Below are 23,591 nucleotides of genomic sequence, written 5' to 3' on the forward strand. Positions count from 1 at the left end.
TCCAGTAGAGGTACGGAGAGGACCGTCTTCCTCTTGGCCTCACGCCGTTGATAAAGGAAACCTTCCTTCTTCTCTTCCGGGCAGAGCTGGAAAAGCTCGGATGCCCTGGCAATCATGGAGTGAAACAATCCAATCTCGTCGGGCGGGGAAGCCCGGGTGGGAGGTGACTACGGCAGATCCTCGTCGTAAACCTCGTCGTCCGTACCCGTCGCGGCCGTGTCAGTCCCCGTATCATCCCCACGAGTCGTGGACGGGGAGGAGGGCTGAACAGGGAGCGATGGCTGAAAAGGAGGTGGAGGATGAATCCTCCTTCTCTTAGGGGGAGGGCTCCCAGAAGGGCCTGGCTCCAGGTCCCCCCGGGGGAGCGGTTCCTCCGCTGGTGGTAACGGCAGTCTCGTCCTCATCTCCGAGCATAAGGACTGTATAGCCAACAAAATGGCCGCCAAGTTGTCTTGCGGCACTGGTTGAGGGGATTCCGGCGGGCGGTCAGGGGCCCCGTCGGCACCCTCGACGTTATCGTCATCTCCCACATCGGGGTCCCTCCCGACGGGCTGGTCTGCTTCCACGCCAACGCCGTGGCTTAAGACTTCGATCAGCTCTTCCTCAGAGGTTGAGGCCGAATCCACGACGACCTCCTGCCCCCCTTTTTCTTCTCCGTCGGAGGTTTCACGGGGGTCCTGTCGATGGGCATAAAAGAGGACTCCCTCCGCAGTGGCAGGGAGACTTTGAGCCCCTAGGTCGCCACCACTGGTGTAGCCTCCACATGCTGAGCCAGGGCCGCTGCGACTGTCTCGATAGAGGCCTTGGCTGGATGGATTAAGGCTTTCACCACCTTAGGTGCGCTCACCGCCTTCTCCTTGGGGGGAGGGTCACTGCCTCGCTCTCCCTCCGATGGGGCCTTCGAGCTCGACCGGGGCCTCTCCAGGAGCTTCGCCGGGTGCTCAGCCTTCCTCTTACCCGAACCAGAGCGTTGGCTCGTGGTTGATGGTGCCGGGGAGGATGCGCCCTGCCTGGCACCCGTAGAGCCCGACGATTGGGCGCTCCCGGTGCCAGCGGACTCGCGGTGCTTGGCCTTGTGTTGGACCTCCGTCGTCGGGGCGTCCTCAAAGGTCTTAGAAGACCGCTCGGATTTCTTCTTCTTGCCTGACGGGCTCTTTCCTTCCAGCCAGTTGGCGAGACGTTGATGGCGGTCCTTCATGGTCCGCTCCGACATATTGCCGCAAAACGCACAGTTCTTCTCCACGTGCGTCTTGTCCTCATGTAGGCAGTACAGACGAAAGGAGTGTTCGTCCTCCTTAAAGACATTCTGAAGCTGGCATCCAGGGCAGACCCTGAACAGCTTTCCGGGCGTCGAGCTTCCCTTCTCCTGGGCCATGTCCGAGATGGGCCTGAGAAACTTCTGGAGTCCTCCAAAAGCGTGGCTCGACGAAATCTTCACCCTTGAGGGGCGTAGACGAATCCGACACGGGTCCCCGTTGATCGGATGAAGAAACGGTGGAGCTTGAGGCTCTTTTGACCGAAAAATCGAAGTTTTTGAGAAAAAAACGTGAAAAAATAGCACTAACGCTCGAGAGCAATAGCACGAGGATCCCAACACTTGAACGTGCGGTAAAAATCTGAAGATGGCTGCCAGAGGCGGTGCTTAGGTAGAGGGCAGTCATTGGCTGTGGTCAGTATGACGCAGAGATCAGTGATTGGTTACTACTACGAAAGACAGATCAGAAACGAAACTGATACTGGTTTTTTCTTTACTGAGGATTCCCAGCCTGACGACAGGGAATATTCATGAGCATGTGAATCCATGCCAGACCCCATGCTGGAGAACGTCTGTTTTGTGAGAGACATTTGCCTTACCAAGAAGAATACTATGGAGAACAACAGCATTGATTTTTGAACAAGTATTTGTGAAAGAGACATTTACTTTATTCAGTGGAAGGACGCAGTGGATGGAAAATACTTTGTGTTGCACTGAACAGAATATTGTTGAATCACAGCTTTACCAAGGGTATTCCTGAATTCATCCAGGCGAAGGGAGCCCAACCCTGGTCACAAGCAGTACCTTCTAAAACCTTGAAGTTAGAACTAAAATATTGTTTTGTTGAACTGAATGACAGCCAAACATTCCTTGTACAATTTTATATGCATTAGTGTGTGAGGGTCAGACTTTTTGGACACTAGGTAATTTTGCTTTAGTTTGCTAGGCGGGGACATCCTTGTTAGCGTAGGGAAAGATAGGCGTTTATCTCACTTTTTCATTTAATAAATGGCAAACATTGAGAAAACTATACCTGTGTGTCCATCTTGCATTTGTGACTCCTCACAGTGTGTACAAATTAGGGTTTGAATACATTAAGCAGACCTAGTAGAAAGACATCGGTCCATTGTAGAGAACACAAGTCTTTTCTATACATGCTTACATTATTACAGAGTTTGAAATTAGGTTTAGCTCCTGCTCATCGAAAACCAGCTCCTGGGTGTCCAGCATCAACCAGTAGGCAGGAGCTACCGCTGGGGAACCAGGACAGGGTACCCAGCACACCACAAATCTAACTTCCACATGAGATGCACACTAACATTTTGTCCATTATGTAGGATTCATTATGTTTAAGTGTGTGCTAGGTGTGGCCCAATCGGTATTTATTAGTATTCCGAAATACTCAAAGTTCATGTCAAATATGTATGTTTATAAGGCATCAATTGGCCGGGAGAGCCAAAAGTAGCTCCGATTAACCTTTTAAGCTAACCAGACTCTCCTAGGCTAGAAGCAGAAGATAAATAAGTCCCCTCAATTTCAAACCCTGCTTTTAGTGGGCAAAACCTACTTTGCACATGTTTTTAAGCATTGAAAGGTGCTCACTAGATATATGGGCATTATTAAAGTACTACTTGTTAAATTACAGCACAATCTGAAATGTCGCCATTTTAAAAACGCGTGATATTTGGCAAAGGGTCTTTGGTTAGTCAGATTTAGGAGATGGACCAAAGGGCATGTTTGAAGTAGAATTTTTTTGCTAAAAATTGGAAATGTCTGCTCTAACCCCTACTTCTAAGATGCGATTCCCATTCTAAACAACAAATGGTTGTTCGTCCAGACATCTGACAAAGAAAACTGTCCGCTGTCAAATACATTCTAACCCAACATCTGCCCTACCACTATGCAAGGAAAAGACAATATATGTATTTAACTTGAGATAGGGTTACTCTACCTTAGGTAAATTAGTGGTGACTGGTTTTCTTCCCCCACCAAAGAGCTCTCAAATTCTTTCTCAGTCTTTCGGCTGCTATAGCTGTCCCAATAAAAAACCAAATTGCTCTCAAGGTACCTTTTGGCAAAACCACAGCCTTATCTGCCAGTCCAAAACGGTTTCTAGTTCACCCCCCTCTTCTGGGATGCATTCTCCTTATTTAACCTAAAAGCTACTCCTAATCTGGAGTGGTCGATATTTACAAAAACACTCTTTATCCCTGATGGGGTCATTTCTACCTTTAGCCTCATGTAAGCAACAGGTTTGCTTAGCCCTGCTTTGGTTGTTGTTTCTCCTCCCCCTCCCCCCTGCCCAGTGTATTCTGGTTTTCAGCCTGGCGTTAGCTATGGGCCTCCTCAGCCCCACTTTGTTTGCCACTTCTCGCACCCCCTCGTAGGGTATTCAGATTGTCAGCCTGGTGTGGGCTCCAGGCCTGCTCAGCCCAGTTTTGGCTCTCGCCTCGCTCACCCCTTCCTGGGGTATTCAGTTGGGCTACAGTGTGGTGTGCTCACCTCCCCCCACCTGCTCCTCATATGGCACTGTCTACCTTCTGTCCAATGGTGGTGCTCTTTGGTGGAGGTGGTCTGTGTCCAGCACAGATCAGTGCTCTCGGCTCTGGCCTGCGTGGTTGTCTTTCTCATGTCCGTTCCTCTTCTCTGGGACTCTGGTGTCGGAAAGACAGGCTGCTTGTTCATTTAATTCAGTTTGGATTTGCTTCCTTGCATTGTATGGCTTTTATCCTCTCCTCTGAGGGGAACGCCAAGCGTGTCACTGAGTTGAGTCGCACGTCCAGAAATGGAACATCCCGAGATGGCTTCAAGCAAGACTTCGGATAGTTTATGGAGAACCAGAGCTCTGTCGGCAGACGAATGGTTTTGGCCTTGAGTTCGCTTGCCAGAGATTGTGAGCAGTAACAAACCAGTCATCCACTTAGGGGTATACGTGCATTCCTTGCAGACGAAGATGTGCCGGGGCCAGGCACTTCGTAAACACCCTCATGTGGACTTCAGGCCGAAAGGCAGAGTCTTGAACTGATAGTGCTGACCCCGAACTACGAATTTCAGGAACTTGAACTGCTTTTTGTGAATGGGGATGTGGAAGTAGGCGTCCTCCAAGTCCGACGTCAGAAAAGCTCCCTGTTCCAGGTCGAGCACGTGCTGCAAAGTGACCAACTGGAACTTGCGTACTTGCTGAGAGGACGTAGATCCAGAATTGGCCTCCAAACCCGTCTTTTTTCAAACTAGAAAATATCTGAAATATACTATTGAGCCCCAAAGCCGCTGGGGGATCGGCTCCATACCCCCCTTTCCATTACATGGACCGCACCTCCTGCAGAAACTGTGGCCCATGTAGTTCTTGCCGCTGAAGCAGAGGGATACGAAGACACATGCATTGGAACTCCAATGTGTGCCCCTGTCCGAGAGCGTCCAGCACCCATCTGTCCATGGTGATCTTTTCCCAAGCGCTGGTGACCTTCACCAGCGGGCCTCCCACCAGGGTGGGAAAGTGGCGGCCCGGAGCCACAGCCGGTTCAGGCCTGCTCATGCAAAGGTGTTCTGCCTAACTAGGGGCACCGCGGCTGACCTCTGCTGCTTTAAGAGCGTCCCTTGTATGTTTGAGTGGAAGAGCGTGATGCCTGCCTGTAAGGGGGTACTACAAGTCGTACAAAATTTCCTGGCTTTCCTCTGGAGGAGCGAAAGCACGAGGTTCGACGCTGTTGAAAAGTTCTGAGGGAATGTGCTGTCTCAGTGACAGTCTATTGCCAGCAACGACTCATCACCTTTCCTGTCGAACGGCATATCCAGCACCTTAGTCTGGACGTCCTGCCGTACATTTGTAGCCTTCAACCAACCATGGTGGTGTAGAGACACCCTGTTCCCCATCTGTCGAAAACCTGTGTCCACAATGTTTACCGCCTGTTAGGCAAAAACCTGTGCAGTTCCCTCTGGGACCACTGCAAAAGATTTAGGACTACAGGTGTTTGGCAGTAAACCCACTTGGTAGCAGTCTGTACCACACAGATTCACTTGGTAGCTGTGGCTGAGCAGTCAGACTTCCCTCAAGAAGAGTTAGGCAGTAGGAACAAGTTACTTACCTGTAACTGTTGTTCTCCAGCATGGATCTGGCATGGATTCACATGCTCATGAATATTCCCCGTCGTCAGGCTGGGAATCCTCGGTAAAGAAAAAAAACAGTATAAGTTTCGTTTCTGATCTGTCTTTCGTAGTAGTAACCAATCACTGGTCTCTGCGTCATACTGACCACAGCCAATGACTGCCCTCTACCTAAGCCCCGCCTCTGGCAGCCATCTTCAGATTTGGAAGCACGTGAAGTGGCAGTATGACCAAGTGAAGAGCCGCAGAGGGGTAGGCGGGAGGGTTCGCATGTGAATCCATGCCAGACCCATGCTGGAGAACAACAGTTACAGGTAAGTAACTTGTTCCTTCTCCAGCATGGGGTCTGGCATGGATTCACATGCTCATGAATAAAGAATACATAGCAGTACACACATGCACAACCACGGGAGGTGACAAAGGCTCAACATTAGCATTACATCAAACTCAACATCAAGCAATCTTACCTCCTCACCAGGCTCACCTCAGCCGAACAGGTTGTGCAGCACTGCTTGGCCGACCCCGGACTCCTCCTGGAATCCCGATCGACGCAGTAGAATTTCGTGAAGGTGTGCGTCGACCTCCACGTAGCAGCCCTGCATATGTCCAGCAGGGGTACACCAGAAAGGAACGCCGTGGTAGCTGCAATCGCTCTGGTGGAATGGGCTCTCGGACGGCCAGGCAGCGGTCGGTTTGCCAACCGATGACAGTACATGATACAGCCGGAGAGCCATCTGGAAATGGAAGCCTTCGAGAGAGCCTTCCCCTGATTGACAGGTCCAAAATTCACAAAGAGTTGTGACGTCTTCCGAAAACACTTTGTGCGGTCCACGTAGAACTTCAGCGCTCTAGCCATATCCAGCGAGTGCAAAGTCCTCTCAACCGGCGACGAAGGCGACGGGAAAAACACAGGCAACACCAAGGGTTTGTTGAGGTGGAAGTCCGACGGCACCTTGGGCATGAAGGAGGGGTGTGTCCTGAGCACCACCCTCGTGTCGTGAAAAGTAAAGTATGGTGGCTTGCAAGATAGGGCCTGGATCTCTCCCACTCGTCGTGCGGAGCTGATGGCCACAAGAAACGCTGTTTTCCACGACAGAAACTTCATCGGGGCCGAGTGCAGAGGCTCGAACGGAGGTCCCATGAGCTTGGTCAGCACCACGTTGAGCTCCCATGCCGGGGCCTGAGCCTTCACCGGCGGGAACGATCTGAACAGTCCCTTCATGAACTCTTTCACCAGACGATGAGACCACAAGGACGTCCGCCCCGTGGTTCTGGTGTATCGGGAGATCGCAGCAAGATGAATCTTAATGGACGCGTGTGCCAGTCCAGCCTTGGCCAGCGTCAACAGGTACGGCAGCACTTGGGGAGCCGTAATCCTTAGAGGGTAAATCTTCTGTGCGTGGCACCAGACAGAGAACCTCTTCCATTTGTGTCCGTACCATTTAAGAGTCGAGGACGCCCTGGCCTTTGCAAGAACCTCTCTGCAGTCGGCCGGTATGTCGTATCCTCTAAACTCTAGCGCTGCAGGAGCCAGGCCTGCAAGTTCAGCGACTTCGGGTCGTGGTGGAGGATGGCGCCTCCTTCCCTGGAGAGCAGATCCGCGTCCACTGGCAGCTTGATTGACGGGGACGCTGACAAGTCCAGAAGGTCCGGGAACCATATCTGCCTCGGCCACGCAGGTGCGACGAGGATCATCCTGCACCGTGACCTCTTGAACTGGTTGATGAGCCGGATCAGCAGTGGCAGAGGAGGGAACGCGTATAGGAACAGGCCTTCCCAGGGGAACGAGAAAGCATCGCCCATGCTCCTCGGCTGGGGAAACCTGCTGGCGAACCTCCGGCACTTGGAGTTCATCGCGAACAGGTCGATCTGGGGTGTGCCCCACCGTCGGAAGAGGCGATCCACTAGATCCTCCGTAGTTCCCACTCGTGGCACGAGCGCAGCTCCCTGCTGAGTCGGCGATGGTGTTTTTTATCCCTGCCAGATGAAACGGCACCAGAAACATCCTTTGGGCGACGGCCCAATGCCACAGGTCCTGTGCCTCCTTGGACAGTGCTGGGGACCTGGTTCCGCCCTGTTTCCTGATGTAAAACATGGTGGTGGTGTTGTCGGTGAAGATCCTCACCACCTTGCCCTTTAGGGACGGAAGGAAGGACCTGAGGGCCCAAAACACTGCACGGAGCTCCAGGACGTTGATATGGAGGGACTTCTCCGTCGGGAGCCAAAGGCCTCTCGCGTGCAGATTTCCGGTGTGCGCTCCCCACCCTTCCAGGGAGGCATCCGTGGTCACTGTCTCCTGGTGGCCTGGGGTCTGGAAGTCCATGCCCGCCGTCAGATGCGCTCGGGTGCCCCACCACCGGATCGCTCGTCGGAAACTCTCGTCGAGTGTGATCCTCTCCTCGAAGTTGCCCGTCGTTTGGATCCAGCGCGCGTCCAGGAACTCCTGCAACGGGCGCATCCGGAGCCTGCACATGGGAATGAGGTAGATGCAAGAAGACATCATTCCGAGGAGGGACTTGGCCGCGTCGGAAGCCAACATCCGCTGTACCTTGCCCAGGATGGACCTGGTCCTTTCCTCCGACGGGGAGGCCAGAAGGGACACTGTGTCGAGCTTCGCTCCCAGAAACAGTGCGTTTTGCGCGGGTACCAGGTGGGACTTGGCGTAGTTCACGGAGAATCCCAGGTCTGTGAGAAGTTGGACGGTCCTTGCCGTGTGCTCCACGGCGAGCTCCCTCGTCTTGGCTCGGATGAGCCAGTCGTCCAGGTAGGGGTAGACGTGGATCCCTTCGCGGCGCAGTTGCGCCGCCACCGGTGCAAGGCACTTGGTAAATACCCTGGGTGCCGACCGTAGTCCGAAGGGGAGGGCTTTGAACTGGTAGTGATGCCCTTGGACCACAAACCTGAGGAATTTTCGGTGCCCCTTTAGGATGGGAATATGGAAGTAGGCATCCTCCAAATCCAACGACGACAGGAAGTCTCCTTCCTCCAGCTGACCCAGGACGTGCTGGAGGGTGACCATCCGGAACTTCTGCGCCTTGATGAACTTGTTCAGACGTCGCAGGTCTAGGATGGGGCGCCATCCTCCCGTCTTCTTCTTCACGAGGAAGTATCTCGAGTAAACTCGAGAGCCCCGAAGCCTCTTTGGGACGAGTTCGATGACGCCCTTCCTGAGCATCGTCTTTACCTCCAGGAGAAGCTGAGGGACGTGAAGCTCTTTCCTGGCCACGGGGGGGACGCGCGGGCACCTTCTTTGAAACTCGAGCGCGTGGCCCTGGGCTAAGGCGTCCAGCACCCAACGGTCGGTGGAGATGGACTCCCACACGCTGACGAAGCTCGCCAGCCGGCCTCCCACCGGGGTGCTTCGGTGGGGGCCCGACCCCACGGCCGGTTCAATCCTGTTTAGACGAGGCTTTGCCGCCTTGACTTCCTTGGCGACGACGGCGGGGTCCGCCAGACTTGCCTCGTCCTCTGTAGGCCTCCTGAGACGACGAGCGGGCCGCTTGACGGTAGGTGGAGTAACCGCCACCGGAACCTTTGGAGGCGCCCTTGCCTCCGCTGCTCCGAAAGGGCGTCCGTCGTTGCTGCAGAACCCCAAGGGCCCGGGCCGTCTCAGTGTCCGCTTTAATGGCCTGAAGGGAATCGTCCACTGTTTTCCCAAACAGGTTGTTCCCATCGAACGGCATGTCCAGGTCTGTACGTCTTGACGGAAGTCCGTAGCCTTGAGCCATCCATGCCGCCTAAGGCACACGCCGTTGCCCAACTGGCGAAACCCAGTGTCGGCGATGTCCGTCGCAATAGTGATGGCGTGGTCCGACGCCACCTTGCCTTCCTGTAGGATCTCCAAGGCATCCGCCCTCTTGTCGTCCGGTAGGAAGTCCAGCAGGGGAGCCAGTTTGTACCATAGCTCCCCGTCGTAGCGGGCCACGATAGCCAAAGCGTTGGCCGCTTTAATCGTCGTCGCTGCAGATGAGATGACCCTGCGTCCCATAGCGTCCAATTTCTTTCCCTCGCCGTCCGGTGGGGAAGTCGATGTGGAGGCCGCACCCCCCCCCGCTTTCTTCCTGGCCGCCGCGGAGACGACGGAGTCCGGGGTAGGCTGCACCCGGAGGCACAGGGGGGCCGCGTCCGGGACCCGGTACTACTTCTCGTACCGGTCTCTTCTAGCTGGCGTCGTGGAAGGGTTCTTGAGGAGGGCGAGGCCCTCATCCCAAATGTCGTCCAGTAGAGGCACCGCGAGGACCGTCTTCCTCTTGGCCTCGTGCCGTTGATAAAGGAATCCTTCCTTTTTCTTCTCCTCAGGGCAGAGTTGGAAAAGCTCGGATGCCCTGGCGATCATGGAGTGGAACGATCCAATCTCGTCGGGCGGAGAAACCCTGGTGGGAGGTGACGACGGTAGATCCTCGTCATATACCTCGTCGTCCGTACCCGTCGCTGCCGTCCCTCGGGTGGACGGGGAGGAGGACTGGACGGGGCGCGACGGCTGAAAAGGAGGTGGAGGGTGAATCCTTCTTTTCTTGGGCGGGGGAGCACCAGAAGGTCCCGGTTCAGGATCCCCCGACGGGAGAGGTTCCTCCGTCGGCAACGGTAGTCTCGTCCTTATCTCTGAACATAAGGACTGTATAGCCAACAAAATGGCCGCCGAGTTGTCTTGCGAAACTGGCAGAGGGGAATCAGACGGGCGATCAGGAGCCCCGTCGGCACCCTCGACGATGTCGTCGTCACCTGCGTCGGGATCCATCCCGACGGGTCGTTCTTCTTCCACGCCAAGGCCGTGGCTTAAGACCTCAATCAGCTCTTCCTCTGAGGTTGAGGCCGAATCTACGACGACGCCCTGCCCCCCCCTTTTTCTTCCCCGCCGGGGGTTTCACGGGGGTCCTATCGATGGGCACAAAAGAGGACTCCCTCCGAGGTGGCAGGGAGACTCTGAGCCCCGAGGTCGCCATCACTGGTGTAGCCTCCACAGGCTGAGCTAGGGCCGCCGCGACAGTATCGATAGAGGGCTTGGCTGGATGGATGAAGGCCTTCACCACCTTAGGTGCGCTCACCGCCTTATCCTTGAGGGGGGGGACACTGCCTCGCTCCCCCTCCGCTGGGGCCTTCGAGCTCGACCGGGGCCTCTCCAGGAGCTTCGCCGGGTGCTCGCCCTTCCTCTTACCCGACCCAGAGCGTTGGCTCGTGGCTGAAGGTGCCGGGGAGGGTGCGCCCTGCCTGGTGCCCGTAGAGCCCGACCGTTCGGCGCTCCCGGTGCCAGCGGACTCGCGGTGCTTGGCCTTGTGTTGGACCCCCGTCGCCGGGGCGTCCTCAAAGGTCTTAGAAGACTGCTCGGATTTCTTCCTCTTCTTCTCGCCTGACGGGCTCTTCCCTTCCAGCCAGTTGGCGAGACGTTGGTGGCGGTCCTTCATGGTCCGCTCCGACATATTGCCGCAAAACGCACAGTCCTTCTCCACGTGCGTCTTGTCCTCATGTAAGCAGTAGAGACAAAAGGAGTGTTCGTCCTCCTTAAAGACGTTCTGCAGCTGGCATCCAGGGCAGATCCTGAACAGCTTTCCGGGCGTCGAGCTTCCCTTTAACTGGGCCATGTCCGGGCCTGAGAAACTTCTGGAGTCCTCCAAAAGCGTAGCTCGACGAGACCTTCACCCTTGAGGGGCGCAGACGAATCCGACACGGGTCCCCGTTGATCGGATGGAGAGTCGGTGGAGCTTGAGGCTCTTTTGACCGAAAAAAACGAAGTTTTTTGAGAAAAAATGTGAAAAATAGCACTAACGCTCGAGAGCAATAGCACGAGGATCCCAACACATGAACGTGCGGTAAAAATCTGAAGATGGCTGCCAGAGGCGGTGCTTAGGTAGAGGGCAGTCATTGGCTGTGGTCAGTATGACGCAGAGACCAGTGATTGGTTATTACTACGAAAGACAGATCAGAAACGAAACTGATACTGGTTTTTTCTTTACCGAGGATTCCCAGCCTGACGACGGGGAATATTCATGAGCATGTGAATCCATGCCAGACCCCATGCTGGAGAAACTCAAGATTCACAGATTCAATACAATGGTTCTACTCAAAAAAGCAACTAATTTTCACACAGTGGTAATTAAGAACGCGCCTAGATGGAAAACAGTGGATAACGCGCTATGCAACATTGTGGCAACTATTACAGTGCAGCCAGGTGTAGAACAGTGGCAAGACTGCAGCACAGCTAGGTATAGGACAGCAGCAAAATTAAAGGCACAGCTAGGTGTAAAACAGAGGCTAACATTGGAAATGCGGCTTGATTCAGTGTAGTGGTATGATTAAAAGTGCAGCAAGATATACAATTGTGGCTACACTTACTTGAAATGCAACTAGATTCAATACAGCGGCTACACTCAAAATGCAGCTGGATCTCATTTAGTGGTAAGATTAGAAGGGTAGCCGGATGTAAAAGACTGTGGCAAAGCTCGGGGCGCAACTACATGCAAGTCAGTGGCAAGGTTAAAGCGCAGCTATATGTGAAAAATGTGGCTAATACTTGAAGAGCAACTAGATTCACTATAGTGGCTACACTCAAAATGCAACTAGGTTCAACACAGTGGAAATAATTAAAAGGTGCAGCTAGATGTAAAGCATTGGCTAACACTCATAATGTGGCAAGATTAAAAGAGCAGTTTGAAGTGAAAACCGTGACTAGTGCATGAGATGCAACTAGATTAAGCAGAGTCGTAAAAACTTAAAGCACCAGCTAGATTTAATATAATATCAGTGCGGGATATCACACAACAGCATAGGATGTGCACCGGTATCCTCACACATTACCGGATAGTTGCAACAGGCAGGATTTGGTTGCTACGGTGCCAAGGGCGAACAGGCAACCAGGGGATTGATGTGCCAAAAAGAGAACCTTGGCGTGAGCCGTTAACACTCCCCCGGAAAGGTTGCCCTGCTGGCACTGCTTTTGAGGGTGATACTCCTGGGTCAGCTGACCCTTTAAGCAGTCAATCAACATGCAGGGAGGGCTGGAAGGGGGTTAGGCTTTGCGCTAAAATGGAACTTGCACGCCAGAGTGTTCAGGGGATTGCAATGGGAGGAGGGGCAGAATTAGTGAGAGAAACTCACCATGTGCCTCAGCAACAGAGCGGCTCCATCACGGAGTGGATGGGGGGGCTCAAAAAGATGATTGGAAAGGGATTTTTTTCCAACTACTTTTGCGTTTACAGCCCTTATGTTTGTCGACCTGAATATGGTATATTAAACTAGGATTAATATTTTATTGAAAGATTTGATTTGGATTTTCACCAAGGGGGCATAACGTCCACGGCAGATATCAAATGACCAAACTAAGAGTTGGGCCTTAGTGGCTAGACTAATTAGAGAGAATACGTTTTTTTTTTTGGAAGGATAGGTATTCATGTAGAGGAGTTTGCCTTGAGAGAATGATTTGGGTTTAGGTAAAGGAAACTGGATTTTGCCGGGGAAATATTGAGCATTTCAATTTAAAGCCAACTGTATGACAATACCTTAACATCATGGAGGTAAAGAGACAAGCAGCAAGTAATTATAAGTTACTCACCGTAGCGACTAATGTACTAAGGTGACAAACAATGCATCCGACTTGTGGAAGCCCTTGGTGCTAGCCAATGAGAATTACAGGTCACGCCCGATATCAAGGCAGTGCAGAACTCTGTGCCTCGTCCTTAGGCTCAGCAAAAAATATAGGCAGCACTCCTCGTTCAGATGGAATGCGGAAGGCACCTTGGATAGGAATGATGGGTGAGCCCCGCAGGACTACTTTATCCTAGTACAGGGCTCGGAGCCGACGAGTGCCTGAATTTCGCTGACTGCGAGCCGAGACCGACTAGCAAGGGCGTCTTAATGGTGACCAGCCGGATGTCTGCGGACGCCATTGGCTCAAATGGTTTATGCACCAGGGCCCCCAAAACCATGTTTAAGTCCCACACAGGGTGTGGGACCTCTTGAAGGTGGGTAGAGTCTGGCGAGCCCCACCAAATGCTTGACAATTGGGTTGGCAGAGGAGAACACCACTTCCTCCGATTCTCTGTAGGCCCCAATGGCCGCCAAGTATGTGCAGCAAATGTCTACCTGTAAGCCCGAGTGAGCGAGGTGCGCTGAGAAGGAGAGCATGTCGTCCAATGAACATGGAAGGGGGTTGATATCCTTAAATTCTGCCCAGTGGCAGAACCTAGTTCACTTGCTCTTCTACTGGTTCTGGTAGCTTTGCTCCTAGCCCCCTGTATGATCTCTAGATTAGCCTGAGAAAGGCTGAGAAGCCCTAGCGTGATTACTAAGGAACCACGCTGGGAGGGCTAGTTTCTGTGGCACGGGGAGGATGACCCTGACCCCCTGCTGTGCCAGAAGATGTGCTGGGCCCGTCGGAAGGTGAATGGGAGGTCTCAGAGGCTGAGCAGCTCCGAGAACCATTGCCTGGCTGGCCCCCATGGCGCTATTAGAATGACGCTGAGGTGGCGAAACTCCTTGATCTTGCATCAACAGTGTGGGCGGGAAGGCGTATTCTGTCATGTAGTTCCACTCAATCTGAAATGCGTCGCCCAGGGAGCTGGGGCCCTGCCAGGAGGTGAACTGTTGGCACTTCCTGTTGGCCCAGGTGGCAAAGAGGTCCACCTGGGGGTGTCCCCATCTGCTGAAGATCTCCTGCAGCACAAGGCCGTTCAATTTCCACTCATAATTGTCTGCTCCCAGTCTACTGAGTGTCTGCCTCCAGGTCGGATTCCCCTGGAAGGTGGACGACCGTGAGGTAGATTTTGTCCCCCAGGGCCCATTCCCTCATGCTGACAGCCAGCCTGCACAGTGGAGTGGAGTGGACCTGGTACCTTCCTGCTTGTTGACATAGAACATGCTGGTTGAGTTGCCTGAATGAGGGCAACCTTTCCCTCGATAACCTGAACAAAGGCTCTGAGCGCTAACCAGATGGCCTTCAGTTCCAGCCAATTTATGTGGTATTCCTGCCAAGGTCCAGGTGCCATGGACGCAGTGGTTGTCCTAGGTGGCCCCCCAGACCTCGACAGGCGTCCTTAGTGATGTGACCTGTGGGGTAGGTTGCCGGAAAGGCTTGCCCGTCCATATGTTGCAGTCCCTGGACCACCATGTGAGGTCCGGGTGAAGAGAAGGAGGAATGTTGCTCATCTCCGCCTGAGAGCCCCGCTCCTGGTTCCATGATGTTGATAAGTGCAGCTGTATCCTCCTCATCCGGAGTCTAGTGTGGGGGACGGCCAGTAGGACCGCTGCCATGAGACCCAGTAGGTGTTGGTCCCACCAGGTCCATGTCACTTCTCTGCTGAGGAAGTGCGCAGTGGCCCTCTTGATGGCTGTGATCTTGTCCTCCGAAGGAAAAACTCTGAGCACGTGTCCCAGATGAGCCCCAAGAAGATCAGACTGTGTGGGATGCAGTTGCGACTTCTTGATGTTGAGCGAAAAGCCCAGATCGTGTAGTGTGGTCTTAAGAGAGTGGGAAGTGCAGTGCACCGCTTCAGGAGATGAAGCGGTGACGAGCCAGTCGTCGAGGTACGGGTATATGTGGTGGCCCTGAGGAGGGCCGCCACTGTATTCATCAACCTGGTAAAAACCCTGGGGGCCGAGTTTAGGCCGAAGGGAAGCACCTTGTATTGGAAATGGTAGCCCATGAACCTGAATCGTAGAAAAGAACGATGAGGCTGCCAAATCGGGACATCCAAGTACACGTCCTTCAGATCCAGGGAGCACATCCAGTCTCCCCTGCACAATGTCTCCGCTATTAAAGCTGGCGTAACCATCTTGAATTATTTTTGTAGAGGTAGGAAGAGGTTGAGGGTGGAAAGGTCCAGTACAACTCAGTCCCACCTGGTTTTTTTTCTGGATGGCGAAAATCCTGGAGTAGAAGCCCAAGCCTCGCTGGGAGGCTGGGACTGCCTCCACTGGCTGGCTCTCGACGAGCGACCGGATCTCTGCCAGAAGAGTTGCTGCCCCAATCTGTGGGAGTGGAGTGGAAGAGGGAGGAGAGGCTGGCATGGGATGGGATGGGTAGGCGGTACCCCGTGAATACTATGGAAAGGATCCATGGGTACGCGAAATTCTGGCGCCAGAAGTGTGCATGTAGAGCAAGCCTGCCCCTCACTGGAGAAACGTGCACCCGGAGGGGCGTGTCATGCCTTCTTTCCCTCTGAGGCTGTTGCGGAGGCGGCGGACTGGAAAAAGCCCTTACTCCCCCCACTTTGTTTTGCTTGCGCCGATGTTGGGTTGGCAAGCAGTCCGGTTGCCCAAACCTCTGCTCCTGGAAGCTGCAGAACCCTCCGTATGTACGTCCCTTGTCCAAGCGCTGCTGTGACTGGGTGTATGCTTGGGTGTGGTCTTTGTAAGGATGGATGAAGACCTTGCCGTTTGTGAGCCTTTTCTTTTTATCCAGCTCCTCGTCTGTAGTGGAAGAGGTCACCAACTTCGAACGGCAGGTCTAAGATTCGCTCCTTGACATACGGGTTGAATTTCGTAGCACGAAGCCAGGCCGTTCTTCTCATGTCTGTGGCGATGCAGATGGCCCGGCCAGAGGCGTCAATGTGGGCCACATTGGACTACATGATGTCTTGTGCCACCATCTTGGCCTCTGCCAGTCCCACTTTTAAACGCGATTGGCTCTGTGCCGAAGCTCTGGGAGGAAATCCTGTCAAAGCCTCTGGTTAAAGGCTGCCAGCATGGCATCGCGTTGGCTTGACGAAGATGCAGCGACGCGTTGGAATACAGCTTTTTCCTGTACGCCTACAAGATCTTCTCCTTGCCTAGCAGTGCTGCGGATAAGGATGTCGAGGACGAATGAGGCTTGGAGTATAGTGATGCTGCAGCGATCACTGAGGAATGCGGCTGAGGGTGGGCCGATAGCAAGAGTATCCCTCTCCATCTGCCTGTACTTGTCGTCCAGGCATCGATTGACAGGCTGGACCGAATGGGGCTTGAGCCAGTACTTTTTGGCCAAGGTGACGATGTCCTTCTGCATCGGGATCCCCGTTCTCGTTGCGGGATGTAGCGGGAGTACTTTGGCAAGGACCCCCGTCTGATGGTAGCTCGACCACAGGTTAAGTAAGGCTCAAGTGCTCTGCCAGCCCTGCAAGACGTTTGTGGAAGGCCTTGGCTGACGACGGCGTGTTGGGGTCCTCCTCATCTGTGTCCACCTGGGGTCTGGTTGGTCCGGCACTAGTGGAGGTGTGCTGGGAGCAGAGGGCTGAGGTGTGGAGACTGCAGCCAGAGGCTGCAGTGGAGGCTGGAACGGAACTGCCTGCACCATTGGTTGGGGGTGACAGAGTGGGCGGCGGAGGCTGCACAGGGGCCAGGGGCGCTTGTACTGGGGCCTGCGGTGCCAGAGCCATTGGCGGGAGCATGTCCCTGAGGATGGTCCCCATCCGAGGAGATTTCATGAGCCTGAGGAACCTTTCAAAAATCTGCCCTCACAGGACAGAGGGGTGGTAGGTGATATTGACTAGGTAGCGGGCGGCTGCTGGAGCGGTTGCGTGCCCTAACCCTATGGACGCAGCGGGAACCTGCCCTGTGCAAATGAAGGGATAGGCTGTAGGTCACGTACCTGGTTGAAACCAATCCCACCTTGACACTCATTCCTCCACCTGCTCCCTTCCTTGGTGCGGTATCTGGCGAGTGTCCATAATGTCTGGCACGGAGGCCATCTTGTTGCGCTGCCTTCCACGTGCCTGCGTCGTGTTGCTTGGCTCACTGGGCCGAGCCTCATCCAGGACTCTTGAGTGTGGATCATGAGGCCTACCCTGCTCTTCAGGCCGAGACCTGGTTGGCATTTCGCCCTTGGCGGAGCTGTCGGAAGTACTGCACATAAGCGCCCCCCCGGACATGCTGCCGATACTAGGGCATGGCACCTCGGGTGAAGACCCAGCAAAAGAACCTTCCGGTCCCTCATCACTGTCACTAGGAGAATCCACTGACCACCTCGGCCTGCTGGCCGGTAGCAGACTTAGCCTCGGTACTCTGTGCTGATATGAGAACCTGAGCGGTTCCTCCCGCACAGACAAGTTCTTGGAAAGGAGTCTCCCTTGCGGGGTGCGCTGGAAAAGAGTGGGTCTACCTTGGGCCTGGATCAATGATTGACAAAGTCCTTCAGGAACTCTGGAGATGATCTCGGGAGGAGCTCCCTCCACCTGGCTAGCCTGTCCTTCAGAGACCTCGAGGAAAGCGCGTTGCACGCAGTACGAGCTTGCCAGCCGTGGTCTGGGCCAAGGAAGCGTAGGCAGAAGGGCGTGGGGGTCTGAAGTTGGAAAGAGCCAGTCGCAGGATGGACACCTGCTGAACCCTGTAGAAGTAGACATGCGCCAGGGCGGAACGTGACGCCTGAGGACCGAGTACCTGAATGATAAAAAGACAAAAAACACAGAAGAGAAGACGTATCCGTACATGGAATTACAAGGCCTAAGCCAAACCCAGGAGCGCTGGTGAATTCGGCCTGTTCCTGTCGATGCGGAAAAGGAGACTGAGGTGTGGCGCAGGAGGGCAGAGTCAGGGCAGCGCATGCTCCAGGGACGCACTCCTGCGCGCCTCTGAATTTAAAGGAGAAGGTCGTTTCTGATGAAAAAGGTTCCGTCTCCCGTCGCTAGGAAGGGATACCCATGCAGTGTGGAGGAAAGGGGGTTTGACATACCAGTACTGCAGAAGAAAAAAATCCAACATGTAACCTGTTTGGGAAGGCTCACTTTCAAGTTAGGAGAAATTCAACAGACTAATTTAGGAAAGGAAATCATGCTTGAGAACAGGATGTATTCATTCTAATGTTGACGAATCCCATGGTGATCCTTTAGTTAGTGTCGAAAGTGTAGAGGAAACTTGAGCTGGCAACCGGCATGCAATAAGGCAATCTCAAAGAGGATGGAAAGGTTTGGATTGACAATGAGTTTTGTGGCAATGAATTGGCTAGAGGGAAATTGAGTTAGCTAATGGCTGTAATTGTGATGCTGCCACCTTTTCTGGGGCCGACAATTATGCTAGAGATCAACATTTGCAGGAAGAATTTGAATGAAGATGGCTTAGGTGCAGAGAACCAAGTTTCTGTGACGCAGCTATGAAACTGGTTCACGAGAAGGGTGAATATGGAGGCGTAGCAGGATTTGGTTACTGCAGATCGGGTATTTCGAACAGCCACATGGCTCGATAAAGTGGGAATATACCTAACAATGCAATCAGGTCAACAGCTGAGAAGATTGCTGCTTTAGAAATAGAGGCCTAACAATTAGTTAGGTCAAAAAGAGAACTTTAATATCTACAAATATAGTGGAGGTGGTTTCGGAAGGTAGGCTTATCAAGGATGCTAATGTTGCAGGAGCTAGAAGCGAGCACTTTGTGGATTACAAGTGTAATACACATCTCCAAAAGGAAGGTAGGACATAGAAAATGCACATGTGTGGAAAGTTAAATTGAAGTAGTAGTAGGGTAAAAGTCAGTGAGAAGTCATCCAAAGTGTGGCTGGCTAATCAACAATGGGCACAATTATGGGAGAACACCACCTAGATTCAAAACGTCCATACCACAAAGCTCACCGGGATAGCAACATGGATGAACAGTGTCTCCACTTCCAAAAGGCAATGAATGGACAGAGGAGAGCCATTCACTGACAGAGCTTGCAGACAGGCCATCAGATGACATCAACTAGACCTGGCACCACAAGGCCCGTAGGCCCTGATGTGATGAGAAGCTTCAGGGAGGGACCTAGAGGTTTATGTGTATCCCTCTGCCAAACAAGGCGGCAGTCACATAACCCAAGTGACCTGGATAATCTTGTAGGAATCTCTACAATGCAAGGTGCAGCCTCGAGCAGAGGTGCTTGTCATGCAACCTGCTTAGCCATCCTCAGGAGCAGGCTACAGATGGGAAGTCTAACAAAATGGCACGAGAGGAGAATCTCCAGGGTAGGAAGGTGAGCTGGTCTGAGAGGCAGGAGAGGTGAAAGTGGACAACAGGTAAAAGGGCATTCTTGGAGCAGTTCAGTGAGCAAAGGACTTGCAGCGACTAACATGCAACATAATACCATTAGATTCTGGTTTACCCTCTTGTCACCGAGACATTTTACACTTCCACAAGAAAACTTAAACAGAAAACACATGAAGAAAAAAAAAAAAACGGAGTACCTGCACAGTTTGCCTGGTTTGAGTTTGCATTTTTTGTCCTCTGGTTGGTTTGCATCATAGCAGCAGTCATCTTTGCACTGATCGCTATAACCACAATCGCACTGTTCCCCTTGCTCCACCAGACCATTACCACAAATTGGCTGGCCAGACTCTAAGAAGTGCAAACAAACAGCAATTGAGCATAACCACACATACATCAAGGGACATGCTTTAGAACAGTCTATGACAGGCATGCAATAAGAAACCGTAAATTTAAATAACTGCTTCATATCATGCAAAAACAGCATTCTTTATTCCTTCTGTTGATTTTAACTGAAATGCAGAAGGCTATAGAAAAGAATTCCACACACTATTGTTTTAAACCAATTTACCAACAGATCAGTGAGTCAGTATTAGTTGGCTAAAGCATTTCATCTTTCCACAGATTTACAAATTGGGCTGTCAGAATGCAAACAAGAGATCGGGAGGTTAAGCACCTGCTGCATAGGCTATGTGTAACCCAGGTCATAAAGGTAGAATACTGGCAGGGTGGACTGAACCTTTCATACCTCTGAAGTCTATAAAAATGTGGTCTGGTAATAAACCCCAATATACGGTAGCCCACCCGTTACTTCACCCAGAAAGTCTGTCTGCACATACATTGTGTACATTCACTTTGACAGATATTTACTATGTCATGAATTTACTTGACCTACTTCTTCAAATTCCCCCCTTCCAAAGGATGTGGTTTAAGTTAGGCTAGGGGTGGGGTGTATGGGGTAGAAAAGAAGAGGATGCAGAGAATCTCTTCTCCACCCCCAGATAATGACAAATCTAATACCAGGAGAAGTGAAAGACATGAGAAGTAAAGGTATGGAGAGGTAAAAGGGTCAAAATGAAAGTATGGCTAAGTGAATGCAGGCAAAGTGAATGCAGACGAAGTAAAGACATGCATTCTACTTGCCCAATATATAATATCTTAACAGTCTTATATTCTGTGGAATGAGCCATTAAAATTATGATTCTTGTAGCATCTTGGAGTGCAACTAAAAATATGTTATGCTTGGAGAGGTGCCACAGACATCAGGTAGCAATGTGCATATACACAAACTCCAATTCATTATAGGACTATCAAAAGTAGCTGTTCTCTGAACGGTTTCTGTAGACAGACATGATAATACTATCAATTGTTGAAAATCAATGGTCCTGTAGGTCGCTGTTCAGATTTGCTTATCGTGCTTTGCACACAGAAGTAAACTGCACAGAGAATGGGCATGCATTGCTGGCGGACATTGCCCGGAGCAGACTTTGGGGGATGAGAGAGTTGGTGTGCTGCTGCATACTGGGACCTTCTGTGCCCTCTCCCCACCCGTCACCTCACCATGGCATGGTGCAGTTTGCTGCGGTGCAAATGTCACGTAAACCATGCATCCCAAGTTCTTGAAACATGGTTTTCTAGATCCCATAGGGACCCCGACCTTTGTTCCACATTGTTTCTCCGATTTTAGGCAATCGTCTCAAGTGTGAAGGTGCTGAAAGGGGTGTGGTGTCGAAATGTTATGTAACCAGTCATGTCTGGGGGGGTCCGGACAGGTAACTATGCAAAATTTGGTGCAGATAGGTGAAACGGTGTGGAATTGTATAAGGGAGAACGCTTCGCCAAGCCACAAACCAACAAACACATTTTGACTTGTGCTGAAATCAGGTGAACGGGGTGGGTGTCCAAATGTCATGTTGCCAGTATTAGTATTGTAGTACTAACAAGTAACTATGCATAATTTGCCACAGATTGGTGAAAGTGTGGAATTGTATAAGGAACACTGCTTTGTCCCAAACCCAGCCACCCACAAATCTTCACTTTTATAAATCTAGATAGAGAATCCGCAGCAACCACCAAAGTAAGTGTGACATGGGTGGGGAGTAGAGCTATCACTCTACTCCAGAAAACCCTGCCACTCTACATTACCCTACCTCAGAATTGTGAATATTAGCATGTGCCACACTTAGACAGAATTGTGAACATTAGCCGGCTTCGCATTTAGATAGGATTGTGAATGTCAGCCATGTGCCACACCCAGATGGAAATGAACATTGGCCTGCGTCGCGTCCTCCCTGCAGGATTCTCAAATCTATGTGTAGCCTCCGTCTCCGTCTACTACATGTTAAAACACACTCATTACGGAACCTAGGTCTTTCATCCGACAAAAAAGGACACTCAATCCAGGTATAGCACCCATCGACGTCTATTGTATGGTGTAATGTATTGTGAAACATACACCTCTCCCCCACTCTGCAGGATCCTCGAATCTGGGTGTAGCCCCCCCCCACCACTTCTGTCTATCATATGTAGAAATTCACTTACTGTGGAACCAACGCCTCTGCCCACTGTACAGGACTGTCAATTCTAGGTATGGCCTACATCTGTCTATTGTATGGATTCTTAACCCTAGGGATTTAGCCAAACTACAAAGGTCAACTGCGAGACAACCTAATAACCAAAAAAAAATAAACAAATCTGCATACCCAACTCATGCAAAAACCTACACAACCACCTCTCCCACACAAGCCGCACCACTTCACCACACCGCAACACCACATAGGCCGCACCAACAGCACACGAGGCCCGACATCGATCCGATACTCGCACCAAAGCTTAGCACACGGTGTACACTGAACTGAAGCTGCCAACAGGACACCACTTCTCCCACTATCCTACTCCCTCTTCACTTTACTAGTCCCCCCTCTCCATCCCCAGTCTTCTCGTTTACAGATCCGCCCGAGTGCCTGGGGACCAATTCTGTTGGTGACAGTGCGCTATACAAATACCTTTAACAATGTACAAGCTGAGAGCGCGTCAAAAAGTACTGCAATTGTTGCCCCCCTTGGATGCCGCTGTGTGGGGACTGACTTGTACTGGAGATGTAGCCAAACTAAACAAGAGCCAGTCTTAATTGATACCCAACTTCTTTTGACTGCTTATAGGTGGGCCATACTACCTTGTGTAGAAGTAAGACTTCTTTGTGTCAATGCCTTGTACTATTTTGTAATGTTGGCTCTTGAGAATAAATTGGTTTTAATTTCATGAGATTGTTATCGAGCATACTAAGAAACCCTATGGTGCAAAATTCAGGCTCACATTCTTAAAGATCCACATGACGAGGCAAGAACAACCCCAATTCTCAGAGATGGCAGCTGAACAACAAACCGCCCCAAATAATTTGCCAAACCAAAGTGAAGGGTTGTTAATATTTTTTTTTTTAAAAGCAGTGTGACCAATCAAAACAGAGAAAAAGAAAAGTGCCTGATCTCAACTTTTAGTAAATATCTGGATATTACCACAATTAATCTTTCATAACACGCTTGATACCGGAGACCGGTATCTAAGTGCAGGACCAGGATTTTAACCCGTGTTACTCTGCATTGTCTTGCTTTCAAGACAAACATGTTGCACCTAAGCTATCTTCCAAGCCCTGATGAAGGCAACAGTTTTCCCTACTCGTCTATCTTTGAAACAGCAAAATCAAACAGCATTGCATTTCAAAGCAGGGCACACAGTACATAACATTGTAAACATATCTGAACATAGAAGAGTCAATAGAGTTTGCAGCCTAGGAAGGTCTGGTTCGCTTCAGAGCAGCTACCACAAGTTATATGCAACCCATCAGATTAACGGAGGCCCTAGAAGAACAAGTGAAGATGTTCCTCCCACGTATTCTTCATCTTATGATATTAGTATCTCACCAGCTTCGCTGCGTCGGCAGAAATTCTCGGCAGAGGGCGCTGTGCACGAGGTTGTGGCATTGATGTCCCTCGATGGGCTCCATACTGCATCAACTTCACCATCAGTATAAGTAGCTTGTGCCGCGCCCGTTAGCTTCAGTTCTGTTTTTTCAAGGAAACATTTGAGGAACACCCAGACGTGCCTCATGTCTGAAAACCTTGGGAGATGGTAGAGTAAATAACGCAAACTGTACTGCAGGGTAGAATGGGAGGGGCGATGAGGAATACATGGAACATCCAGTCAAAAGAACGTTACAGTTGGTAAGTAACTTGTTCTTCGAATGGATTGTGTCCTCCCACATATTCCTCATCTTATGATCGACTCCTATAGCAGTGGACATTTTTTTGGCGGTGGG

General features: G+C 51.7%; 1 protein-coding gene across 1 annotated transcript in view; it reads right to left on the reverse strand.

Annotated features, from left to right (window-relative positions):
• Nucleotides 1-23,591, reverse strand: part of ADAM10 (ADAM metallopeptidase domain 10) — a 1,301,929-nt gene that overhangs the window by 203,573 nt on the left and 1,074,765 nt on the right. Inside the window, exon 11 of the mRNA XM_069624354.1 lies at nucleotides 19,477-19,627. Coding sequence (XP_069480455.1) covers nucleotides 19,477-19,627 — 151 coding nt within the window. The remainder of the gene's footprint in view (nucleotides 1-19,476; nucleotides 19,628-23,591) is intronic.

This window comes from Ambystoma mexicanum, chromosome 11 (genome assembly GCF_040938575.1).
Source record: "Ambystoma mexicanum isolate Mex_15411 chromosome 11, UKY_AmexF1_1, whole genome shotgun sequence".
NCBI classification, from domain to species: domain Eukaryota; kingdom Metazoa; phylum Chordata; class Amphibia; order Caudata; family Ambystomatidae; genus Ambystoma; species Ambystoma mexicanum.